The following is a 13,441-nucleotide window of genomic DNA, read 5'->3' on the forward strand; positions in this document are numbered from 1 at the left end:
GATAACTCTTTGGAAATTTTGGTACATTTAAGCAATTTTCAAAATGGTGGCTACTCTGACAGCTGTTGACACTTTCCTAGTTGTCCTCCTTTGGAATGCCTATTTGCAATTGCAGCAGCAAAATAACTTATTTTTCCTACAGTCAGAATATTTTCTGTTCTCTAATTTTCATTTGGGATGTGCCTGTCAAGTTTTTATATGATTCACTTCAACTATACTGCATCTGTCCTATTACAGCTTGAACATTTATTACAGCTTGAACAAATGACCATTAAGATGGACTGTGTAATAGAACTCCTTTCCCAAGTGTTTCTCTCCCTTCCCTTTTTTCATGCCAGTAAATTGGACCGACTGAGTTGCACTCAGTGCAGTACGTACCGGTTAATCAGAGACTTTTTAGTTGAACAAAAGGGCTTTCTGACATTTGTGTGTTGGAAAGTTGAGTGTTTGCAACAAGAAGACCAAGTTGAAAATAATGTCTTTAGTAGCTGATACAGTAGGTCGGATAGATCCTTCTTTTGCTCTATTGTAATTAATTTTGCCCAAACAGTGGTAAATTCCTTTTGTGCCTCCCAAGTATGTGTGCTGCAGCCATTAATAGCACCAGGTCGCAATGTGACAGGCAATTGGATTGCAGCTAAGAAAAAGGTCTCTCTTCTGAGCCATTTGAGTGGTAGGATAGGGTCAGGTGTTACTTTAGCAAGCTAAATACTAGCATTGCTTTATTGGATCAGCTACACTCTGCTGGTTTAGATCAAGACTCCTTGGTTATGCTACTATCCCATCTTGGGTACTTGACCAAAGTATATGTGGAGGAAAGAATAAACACAAAGCACATGATTATGCACCACTTTTCTTCTAATGTAATATTAGCCAATGTATATCACCTGAGGGGCTGCCTGAAGCTAAAAGATTTGTCTGTGTAGTAACCTGTGATAGATGTCTCTGCCAAATACTTGTGAAATAGCCCCTTGATTCCATGTAAAATTTCACCATCCAAACTTTTTTTTTGGCAAAGCATTCTGTGAATCTACCATCTGTTGTGTGAAAAACTATTCTGTCTTTTGAATCTGGCTCCTAAGAGCTTGATTTCATTGTGCCTAGCTCTTGTTTTTTAATAACTCAGGAACTGTCTCTTCCTTTCTGCCCTGCCCAGGCCACTCTGGAAATATAACGACTTTGTCTTTTCCAAGTTGTCTCTTGTCCAGATCAATGAGTCATACTTTACACATTTGTTTTTTATGTGGAAGTTATCCCTTCCCTGTTCTGGAATGGTTTAAACTGTTCACTTTTGAATAGTAAACTCCTGAATTATTTGTGTACTGTTTATACTGGAAGATTATATACCTGTACTGGTGGGATGTGCATCTCTGTGTCTTTATAGATGGAGGTATTTACTGTACATAGGATTATGTTTCTGATACTGGTGCTTCAGGTCTAAAATGTTTCTGTAAAATGGTTTGATTTTTTTTTTTTTTGTTTTCTTTTGGGATCTTTTATGTTTCTGAGAGGCTGGGAATTTGTTATGTTGTAACGCATCATTTAGTACTTTTGAAGTGCTACTTAACTCCAAGGAATATCTTAGAAGTCAAGATAACAGTAATACTTGATGAGGCAGAACTAGGCATACTGAAAAGCTCTCAAGATTCCTTGGAACTGGTACTGAAACTAAAAAGTTCCTGTCAAATATAAATATATTTAATGGACAGAATTATATTTAACTATAAGATAACAGAATAGTTGTGGTCATGTGGCACCTCTGGAGATTGTCTTGCCCATCTCCCCTGCTCAGAAAAAGGTAGACTAGGGCAGGTTTCTGAAGGCCTTTTCCAGTCAGGCTGTGAATATCTTGGAGATACACATTCTCCAGCCTGTTTGGACGACCAACCCAGTGTTTATTTAATGGGGAAAAAAAGGAAAGAGGAAAGAAAAGTTTTCCTGTATTGAAATAGTTTCCTATATGCATGTGTTTCAGATTGTGCCCATTGCCTCTTTTCACTGAATGTCAGAAAGGAGTCTGATTCCATCATTCATACACCCTCCCATTAAATACTGATGCACATTGATATGATTCTTTTTCCTTACCCTCTTTCCTTCAGCCCTGACCTAAGCAGTCCCAGCTCCTTCTGTTTCTTCTCATACCGGAGATGCTTCAAACTCTTAACAGTCTTTGTGGTGATGAATTACACTTTGTTACCAGCTAATGCAAAACTGTTTTCTTAACTCAACAGGAGTTGAAAACAGATACACCCATTCTGTGTCTCTGAGAACTACATTTTTTAATACCTCTTATAAAATGTATACCATTTTATATGTGTATACCACATATAAAATAGTTGCACATTTTTCCACAGGTTTGAAGGAATGTGCAGAATTTTATGTAGTGTAGACTTAGTGTATTTGGTTTTAATTGACAATTTCTAAGAAGTTACTAACATCTGACATGCTAGAACCTTCTTTGTCATTATAATGTGTGAGTCAAAAGTTCAAAGAAACTTTAAAATAACATTGGATATTTTATTCATAGTAATTCTGGATCCCTTTCATTAACTATATTAACTATAAAGGTCTACATAGATGTATTCTACTCTTGCTCTTGTGTATTGTCTAACATCCTGTACCTGTTCAGTTGTAGAATTCTGATTTTCTTTCTTGTACTTGTGACAGTTGTTTTTGAAAGATAAATTAGTCTTTCATGCTGGTGGCTTTCCTGTCTTGTTTTTTCATCCATTTTTTTACTGCTCTGCAAGAATATAAATAAATATATTATTTTCCTGTTACGTATTAGGAAACCTCAAACTAATTTAAAGTCAATTTAAACTAGTCTGTTTAAAAATAAATAATTAAAAAAACCTACAACAAACCCAAAATAAAATTGTGTACATCATAAACCAACAAATATGAACATGCATGATCAAAAGTGGTTTTGATAGTGTGTTCTTTAAAGCTTTCTAATAACTTACATTTTCAGGGTTATCTTGAAGAATTGGTACGACTCAGAGAAAACCAGCTGTCTGAATCTGTCTCACAGAATAAACTGCTGTTACAAAGAATTGAAGATATGGATCTAGCCCATAAAATGGAGAAGGAGCAGCTGGAATATATCATTGTGGAACTGCAAGACCAGTTGTAAGTTAGCATAATGGAGAAGCAATGCTAGAGCAGCATTACTTAAATTATTTAAGTTATATAACTATACAATATGTTCCTAATCCTGTGGCAATGAGTCAACTTCTTAAAGAAATTGATGTATTTTAGCTTTTTTTTTTTTCTGACAAGTCTTAGATTTGGGAATGGTTTCCTGGAAACTGTAGTAGTGTAAAACAGAATAATTCTGAGATTGAATATTTAAATTTTTTAAAATCTGAAATAAATTACAGTTATTTGCTTAAATTTTTTACACATTTTTATAAAATGTTCTTTATATTTTATTACTTCCAGTTTTAAGGCTACCCCTAAAAGTATTGAAACCAGCTACCTTTTGAAGACCATTTTTTAAAAGTTAGGCAAGAGGGGCATAAAAATGTTTGTTTTCTTTGACTAGATTTTAATTTATTTGTGATGGCTCAGAGACTGTAGAAGTTCATCTGGTAGTCCTAAAACTATTCAAACTGGCAAAACAGTTCACTATCACCCTTTCTTCAATGCAAGGCAAAATGCTAAAATAGTAGAATGCTTATTTTTTATTAATAGCATTTGTGATTTCTAGTGTGATAAATATTTGAGTGTCTTATGATCATGATACAGTTTATCCTCTCAGCCCTGTCTGTTGGGTGGGGAGATACTGTCCTTTTGCAGAAACATTCCCACGTTGGATGGGTCTCTGGGCAGCCTGGTGTAGTGGAAGGTGTCCCTGCCCATGGCGGGGTGTTGGATTGAGATGATCTATAAGGTCCCTCCCAGCCCAAGCCATTCTGTAATTCTGTGTGTGAAGACCCAGGCAGATGGAAGACTCAGTGATAGGTTGCCATGAAACTGCCATAGGGTGCACCTGCAGCAGTTGAATGTTCTGTTCATAACAAATACAAAACAAGTTATTTTGCCTTAAATCTGGATTAATTTGTAAATGTCTGAGCCCTGGAGTAAAATGGCAGCCATCTGAGATCTTTGAAACAATCCATGATAAAGAGAATACATGAAGACACCATCCAAAAGGGTCTTTACTACAAAGTAAAATATTTCAAGCTCGTAAGCAAAGCTTTTTTCTTTCCTGCTGCTCTCTCTCTCATGATAGATAATTTTATTGCCAGTGCTTGAAATGGATTTTATGAAAATGTTCAGGAATACGGGATTGACATTTTATTTCAGCCGAAAGCAGAGCTGAGTCAGAAAAAAAGATGTTTTTCCAAGCTTCTTTTTTTTCCCTCTGATTTACTGTAAGGTTTTGAGACATACCTGTTCTTGAATTCTTATCTGAATTTACTGATATGCTTAATGATTTGTGTTATACTGCTTTGGCATCCCTGGTTATTTGGGGGAGGTGGGGGAAGGTGTAAACTTATTTAAACCTCTACACTGATAGTGGAAATTTTGAATGTTCATACCTCCTGTTAAATTTTAACTGAGTTGTATGCAGTCAGACTGTTCTGAAGATCTCGGTCTTTCAGGTTTTTGTTTGATGGCTTTATTGTGTAAAGGCTCAAATTGTGGAATAACCCTCTGTTGTATCTTGACAGTGTTCTTGTATATCTGTTTGTGAGACACTGCAGTCAGGAGTCTGAACTACTCTACATATTTGGAGTGGCATAACTTTACATTTTTATTGCTGTGAGTGTAGTGTGCCTGTCAGGTGAGGGAGGGGAAGAAATATTCCTAGCAGGTTTCTAATGGTCAACATCAGTCATAATTAACTTATTTTAATCATATTTTGTATTTATGTTGGGTTTTTTATTACAACCAAAGGGGGCCTGTCAGAAGAATGTGTCTTATCAGTAATGTGTCTGTAATAAGGCATGAGTTTTGGCCAATTCTTTTCATGGTCCAGCCATTTAGAATGATGTTAAAGTAATACCAAAACTTAGTGTTTTGCTCCCCTACCATTACTAGCATTTTGAAGCATTTAATGTATGCTGTAATCTGAGTTCTTCATCAGCAGATAAGAGCAAGTTTGGGATTGTAATTCTGCCCAAGGCGTACTGCATTGCTGTTTGTAAAACACTTTGAGATCTGGTTTAGGATTGTTTGCTGTGTAATTGAAACTATTATAAATAAACATTCTATACTTTCTTTTTGATAATGCTCTTCTATTCTGCTGGCTGTTCTTAAGGTAGCAAGGTCTATGACTTTAAACTTTTGCTGAGTAAAGTTTTGTTGAGGTTTCCAAAATGCTATTTCACAGGCATGCAAAGCAAAATGTTTTATGTGTCTTGTCAGTGGACTTGACAGAATCTGAGTCTATATCTATTTCTGCCTTCCCCCACCACAAAAAAAAAAAAAAAGTAAGGCAAGGAATAGAGGTCTGACTTTGTTGACGGTATAGGCTGTTGCTGTTACTGAAACTTGGAAATCAGTTAATCCAGGATCAACAGATCAACAAGACCTTCAGGTTAAACATTAGATTTCCTACAGAGAAACTTTTCTGTATGTACATATACTAAGGGGGTTTGCTGCAAAGCATGAAATAAATATGGGGATAGGACTTCATAAAAATTTGGAAGGAATTTTATAGCCGCTATGCTTCATGTTCTACAATTTTCAGTATTCTTAACTTTGTCTCACAAAGTTAACTTTATCTCACTTGGATATTCAAACTACAATGAACAACATAGTTTCCAGTGTAGTTCAAAGCCATTTTACAGATCTCATGAATACCAGTATCTGGAAAATGGTGAAGCTGAAAATTTATCAATTAGTTATTCACAAAAGAGTAACTTTTTTTTTTTTGTCTCTCAGCTTAATTGCATTTCTTAGCAATATGCCTACCCATCTGGGGATTGGACCTCTTACTTTGTTGGCAGGTATCTGATGGCAAATCAAGTTGGAGAAGTGAATCTGCAATAGACAACTGGATTACCAGTTCAGCACATTTAAGCTAATACACAGCTCATCAGGAAGAAGGTTCAGACTGGACATTGGGAAACATCTCTTTTCCCAGAGGGAGGTCAAACACTGGAACAGGCTTCCTGGAGAGGTGTTTGATGCCTCCAGTCCCTCAGTGTTCAGGAGGCATTTCAGTTGTGTGAACTGTAATAATGATGAGCCACTCAGGGCCTTCAGTTTTTTTCTTCAGATGTCATAGATGTCATCACTGTGATGTGTTTTTCCTAGGGCTTGAATTGAACACTACAGAACAGTGCTTTTAGCTCTACTCTTCTCTAAGAATAGTGTATTTTTACAGTGAGAGTGAGGCAGTTCTAAAGGCCTTAAAGTACATAAAATTAACAGCTCTTAAGTGCTTCAAAATAACAGCTCACAGGAGGACAGCCAGGAGAAGCCGGTGATCTGTGGAATGTCTAGATGAGGAAAATAGTTTGAATTCTGTAACATTCAAATTACAGAATTTTAATTTGATGGGATAGGGATCCCAAATCATCAAGGAACTGCATCTTGGAGTATTCAAAATATACAGAGGCAGACATTCCTTCATCCTCTATGTTTCTGTAAAGAAACGTTGAATGTCTCTGGAAGCACAGAGACATTTGATTGCACACCCCATCAATAAAAAAAATTCTAAGAACCCCCACAATATGTGTATAATTATTTATAAATGACATAAATATAGTATTGTGTCAATGTATTATTTGCATTCTTAAACATACAAAAATAGAAATTGAAGAGTATAAGATAAAGATGAAATAAACAAAATGTTACATTAAAAAAAATTATTAGCAGTACAATAAGGGCTTTTTTCCAGTACTCCAAAGGATTATCTTCTGCATCTCACTTTGAGACTACTGCCTTGAAGGACTAGTTAGCTCAGTCAAAGATGTGACTGGGCAAAATCTGGAACCATTGGCCCACAATATCCTTGCATTAAAACTCTTTAGTTCAGCTTAAACAGACTTTTTTCCCCCTCTTAGGGCAATTCTTAGTCTTTCTTTTGACTAACACACTTACCTGTGTTATGACAAACGCTGCTTTTATTACTTTTAAGTTCAGATTCTGCATCTGAAATTGATATTTATATATGTTAAATATTGATGTATGATTATGAGAGAGATTCCATCAATTTTGTGATTGGCTCATTTCCTGCATATTGACTCACTGATGTTATAAAAATTGATCTCACTGATGTTATAAAAGTTGATTACTTTAACATAGAACATCTTTTTAAACAAAGTAAAAGGAAAAAGGAAAGCATTGTATGCAAAGCAGAAAAACTCTGAAAATGCTTTAAAAGCTTTTTTTTCTTTTGCTTTGATTTTTGTTGAAATGAAAACAGTGATTTGTGTAAGGTTTACCACCATAGGTTTCCTCCTAAATAATTTCTTCAGCTTTTCAGGTTGGTGTACCTGGAGTAAGATGGTACAGCCCCTTTGTCCCCACTAGTGTAATTTTTTTATCAATTTATCACATTTATGTGAAATGTATTTTGTACATTCAATGACTATTCTATATTTTATACCACTCTGTTTTTTTATCTCCCTCTACTGTTTCTTCCTAGATCACCATCTTGATATGGTGTTCTGTGGAGGGAAGAAAAGTTAGGGGGGAAAAAAACTCAGTCTTCCATGTTTGGAATTCTATTACTGGTTAATGCATAGATAAGCATCAAATTAAATTATAGGGACACTTACATCTTCTACTGAATTAAGCTTGACTGTGTAATTAAGAATTTTTTTTCATGTGTTGTCAAATCCTAAAGATAGGTTTAATTTGTCTGGCTGTTCCTTCAGAATTAGCCTTTCCAAGGTCCACACTATGCTTTTCCTCCATTCTTAATGTCTTAATATAGCTTAGCATTTTATTGTATTAATAATAATATTTTAATATCCAGCAATACTACATTTTCTGTCTGAATAATACAGCTGTATTTGTAAAGAGAGTAAATTTGGACGTGATTAACTCCAGGCAAAATTAGCTTCTCTGTTTCAAACACACCATGAGCTACCAGGTCTATTATGGACTGTGTAAAGGAAGACACACTATATTCTCTATAGCAAAGATGATTTCTTTTCAATGAATGGCCATGCCCCATTTGGTTAAAAAATTTGCTTATGAAAATAGTATCTCTGCTTGTCCTCACTTTGTCAGGATGCTGTTTGCAAATGCTTTGGAGTCTGCAGTGTGCTGCCACAATGTGCAGGTAGGGGAGGGTCAGAGAGGAAGGCACAAGGCTGCAGAGGATGCAGGCTGTGGCTGGGCTGTCAGGGACAAAGCAGAGGAAAGCTTCTCCAAGGAAATGGAAGCAGGAGGGTCTGAGCAAAGGCTTTGAAATTTAGTTTGTGTTTTGTATCTCCTTGTGAGTAAAACTAATGTGGGTTGCCTGGCTTTCTAATCCTAGCTCAAAACCTAAATCATCTGGAGAAATAGGAAATCTGGATCGATTTTTTTAGCCCCCTTGCCTTCATTTCAGATAGTCTGTCCCTCTTTTAAGACTTCTTTTCAAAGAAACTGAATTCCTCAACTGCTTAAGTACAGTAAATCCAATTTGTTGCAGCTGCTTTATTTCCTCCCTGAAAGGAAGTGAAAGATTAAAATTTAATCTTTGATCTTGGCAAGTTTCTTTCCTAGAATGTGAAAACTGAGAATGATAATCCTTTCCTCTTAAAGCTTTAATGGGTCCTGCTATCAAACCCTAATTCACATTAGCCATGCTTTTTTTTGTAATGCTTCCTGTCTATCCTCTGCTTCTCCCTCAAGTTTGAGCAGCAGTTTGAAATCCTTAGTATTGCAGTTTGGTTGATTTTCAGGTCCTTTTTTTTTTCAACTTGTCTGTGTATGGTTTTGTTGGAGTTTTTTTGGTTTTTTTTTTTTTTTTTTTTTTTTTTTTTTTTTTTGTTTTTTTTTTTTGTTGTTGTTGTTGTTTTTACAGCACAGAAAAAATATTACATATTCTAAGAGATGTTAAAAACTTGTCTGTGTGTGGTGGGGTTTGTTTGTTTGTTTGTTTGTTTTTACAGCATAGAAAAAAATTACATATTCTGAGACATGTTTAAACTTTTGTTTAGGCAGTGTTTTGAATTTTTTTTGTGTAATTTTTTCTTTTCAACTTTGCTGCAATATTGTAATCGCATTCTGTTTTACAAGGGCATGAGTTGACAGCAAGAAAGGAAGTTCTGTTTTTAGTGAGGTGGAAACCCAGGAAGACATGGGTGTTTCCTTTTTTGCAAATATAGCTAGGAAAAGTTCAGTTGGGTGTAGGACATAGACAGAGAGACTCCTGCAATTCAGAGAGGAACATACAGGGGAGGAGGCAGAAATATGTACAATTAAACAATTTGCAATCAAGCCTCCAACATGATTATTCTGTTCTTAGAATCCACCTGGGTTTCTTGTGCAAGTGGAAGCCAAAAGTTTCTGGGTTGATAGCAGCCTGAAGGAAAGGGCTTACTCTGCAAGATGCAGTAGATAGGGAGGCATTTATTTTTAACCCCTCATATTTTAATACCTTATTCCAAACTATTAAAAAGGGGAGTTAAAAGGTTTATTTTAAAATAAACCTTAACATTCTAAAAAAAGTTTAAAGCTTTTGAAGCTATTGGTGTCTTCGAGAATGTATTGGAATATTTAGAGGAAAATGTTTTCTGACTCCAAAATGAAAAGTACTTTTGTAAGGAGTCTGCCCTCTGTTCCCTTCTGCCCTGCACTTCCCTTGGTGGGTTAGAGACCCACAGGGTCTTTTCTTTCACCATTTTGCATACTTAATGACATTAGCATGGTGGTGTGTCCCCTTCTAGGAGTCTAATGTGTAAGGCTAAAATCTGGTTTTATAGTGGGATCTTTTTTCTCTTCTCACATAGCTTCACTTCTATGGATAAAGGCATTACATAGAACTACCAAACAAGAAAGCTTTAAGTCAGTTACTTGGACATTAGCACCTATGCATTCCAAATTCCAGAATATTTGTCCAATGTAGAATTAAAAGATTGGGAACAGGGAAAAATAAGGCCATTCAAAATAATAATAATGACAAGTATTGAGCCTCTGAAGGCCTCAGTACAATGCAGTTGCAAATGATGTGCACTCATGGTAGGAAAGCAAATTGTGTGGATTAGGAGTTTCTTCCTCTGTCACTATACCTGAGCTCTACCTGAACTGTGGCAGAAGAAGAATACTTGCTTTGGCATAGCAATACAGCAGACATCAGTGTCTTCCTCTTCTCATTTCACAAAGAGAATTATCTCGTGTCTGGAACCTCAGGTGACCTTGAGGCTTTGTTGTCATAAAAGAGTTTGAATAACTTGATGCTGCAAATGGAGAGATTAGAGAGAAACAGGTAAAAATTATGGTAAGTTAATCATGATGCATAAAAATCATTAACTGCTGGATTGCAATCACAGAGCCTGAATTTGATTTCTTTGTGCTTTATCTGTTTAGATAAATAACCTTGCATTACCATTTGCTTCTGAGAGTCACAGGGTTTTGTTCTTCATTTCTTAATCTTCATACTCACCTACTGTACATATGCTTCTGTATTCCAGAAAATACTGGTGGGAAAAGCAAATATTTCATATTGCTTATACATAAATGAGAAAAGTTGAGCAGAACTTAATTTTTTCTAATATTTTTAATGCAAGTTACATGAAGTTCAATACCAAACAAAATGGACTTGAAATGACAAATAGTGGAAAAAATAATTTTTTAAGGGTTGAAGAACAGTACCAAGTTAGAATGGGGAGGAGAGGCTATGTCTGTATTTGCAGACATTACTTTATCATTGCTATACTGAAGGAGTATCTCAACAATTCATCAGACAAAATAAATTGATACTTAAATTATCCTAAACTTCGGATTTATTTTACTAGATTTTTTGGTTTAAATAAATCAGATCAGGAATTAAGTTTCATCCAGTAGGAAAAGATTAGCCAATTCTTTTTATACTTTCACAACAGAATTATAAGTTTCTCTAAAATACAAATAGTTTGCTCAAAACAAAAGGTGAATTACAGATCAGTGTGCATACAGGATTGCAAAAATGTTGGATATTTTTTAAATTATGGATGTTTGTAAATTTAGATTACAACTTGATTTTCCAGTTCTAAATTTGTGTCTTGTGTTTCTTCAGTATTTTGTTAAAATAAAGCACAGTCAAAATTAGTTCCGGAAAGGCTTTAAATAGATAAAGTGAAATGCCTGAAGTTATAACCAAGAAAATACAATCAGTGTGCTCCCTGATTCCTGGGCAAGAAGCTTGTATTAGCTGCTGTCTTGTTTTGGCTAGCAAGTGGTTGAGATATAGGTGGGTATTTTTTCTGTTGGCCATTGAGATGTTCTTATGCAGCCACTTAACATTGTAATTTTTCATTATGTTGTTATCCAAATTATAACTCAAATTACGTTGGCAAAGATTCTGTTTCTGGTGTTAATCTTTGATTGTGGATTTTTGTTTGGGTTTTTTTTCACCCCTTTGCCCTTGGATCAGACTTTTGCCCTCCTCTTTTTTTATTCTGCAATTTCTAAGATTTTGCAGCTCTGCCTTACTGTTTGCATAGTTTGGCAGTTCTATTAATTCTCGTTCAACTGCCAAGAAGGACTTATATTACTCAAGGCTTGCTGCTAATAATTTAATTTGTTTGTAATTAAAACTTTTACATTCTGAAAGTGCTTATATATCCTAGTTTTGGTAAATACTTGCCTATGTATGTAGAAGATTAATCGTCCAATTACCCCATGGGATATCTCTCATGAAACTCTTGCTGTCTGAATATGATAGTGGAATTTTAAAGACAAAGTGGTCATTCAGTCAACCCAGAGTTACTTAACCATTTTGCACTTGTTTCTCCTGTTTTTACTGAATTCAAAGGAAATCAAGTTAAAATGATAAAAGAATTCTTGAGAATACCAGTTTTCCTGATCTGTTAAGAAGAAAGATCTTGATTTATTTTTTTCCCACACCCCTGTAGAAATGTTTTTTTTAAAAGGAATTCAGCTATAAACAGATATGTAGTATTTGCATTACTGACATAAGGAAAAAAGACTCCTTAAACGACAAACTGAGCTTGAGAGGATATTTACAGAAGGCAGATTAGACAATCTGTCAAAAAAAAGCTTCTTTGCTAAGAGTCCTTCCTTTCCCAGCAGAGATGATCTGATAGCTGAAGAACTGAAATTTGCTCTTTACTTTTTCAGTAGTTTGGTTGCTGATCAAATTCAGCATTCTTGTTTTCTGTCAAGACCTACTATCTGGGAAAACTGGCTGTGTTGTGCCTGTTATCCTCCTCCAGAGAATCAGGCCTAGTTATTTGTCCATGGACAAATAACCATGCAGTCACATGCTGCAGTGTTATTTTAGTGAGCATATGCAAAGCTAATATATTATGGTATGTTTTGATCCATTCTGGGTGTCTATGTTCAGAAACAAAGTCTCCACTGCAGTCAGACTAGAACTCAGGAGTCCAGCTGTTGGTATTTCTGACAGTATAAACTTCCTCAAGTTATCCAAAGGTCAAGAAAATTGAAGCCTGTATAAAATTGATAACTAATTTTGTTAGGATATAGTTCAAGATCTCTCTAAGAGACAATAAAGGAGGATTAAAAAATGCTGAAGAAGCTTCAAGGTTATCTGTTCTGTGGCACAAGTAGTGCCATGGCTGTGGCACTGTTGGTCAGTCAGAATAAGAAAATGTGTTGCAGTAGGACATTCCTGTTTTTTTTTTTTTTTCACTGCAGCAACTGCCTTTAGAAAGTCTGCTGGCATCTAACTGCTCTGGCATCTAGTTTGGGGAATAGTGTGTCAGTGTACAGGGCACAAATCTGAGAGTGATGCTATATTGCAGCATCAAAATCTACTGGTAAGTAACTCGTTTTCATACCTGCTGATCTAATTTCTCAAAGTCCAATGACATACCAGTCCAGACAGCTCACTGCTGTGCTAGAATACTGACAGCTTGGAAGTTCTCTTTTTATTTGGAGTTGCTTTTACAGATTTTAGTTATATTCATGTATGCTATCAATTTGAGTTTGCATTCCATATTCCCTGTCCTAAATAAAAGTTTTTAAAGCTTGTTCTTATGCAAATGTTTTTATTTTTTTTAAGCTTTTATTTTCACTTTTACTTTTCACTACTCAGGTAGTTCTTGAACTGGAACACTCATCTGATGTAATTCCCTTTCTTAGGGAATTAGTCTGTTTGGTTTATTTCCTGTCTTCATCTGCTGGTAGGAGGGCAAATTGCCAACTGGACTGGCATTTTCTGGATTTGGAGAAATTAAACTTGCAGGTAAGAAATTACTGGTTTTTCATAGGTATAATTGGAAACAGAACTGACAAACAGAACTTTGTTTTGTTGAACAAAAAAAAAAACCCTATGTAAATGGAACTTTTGGAATAGGCTTCCAAT

At 35.4% G+C, this 13,441-nt stretch overlaps 1 protein-coding gene across 1 annotated transcript in view; it reads left to right on the forward strand.

Moving 5' to 3' along the window:
* RUNDC3B (RUN domain containing 3B) overlaps nt 1-13,441 on the forward strand; it is a 50,530-nt gene that overhangs the window by 26,997 nt on the left and 10,092 nt on the right. Inside the window, exon 8 of the mRNA XM_053938877.1 lies at nt 2,972-3,129. Within this exon, the coding sequence (XP_053794852.1) occupies nt 2,972-3,129 (158 nt within the window). The remainder of the gene's footprint in view (nt 1-2,971; nt 3,130-13,441) is intronic.

The sequence above is a fragment of the Vidua chalybeata genome, chromosome 1 (assembly GCF_026979565.1).
Source record: "Vidua chalybeata isolate OUT-0048 chromosome 1, bVidCha1 merged haplotype, whole genome shotgun sequence".
In the NCBI taxonomy this organism is placed as follows: Eukaryota; Metazoa; Chordata; class Aves; order Passeriformes; family Viduidae; genus Vidua; species Vidua chalybeata.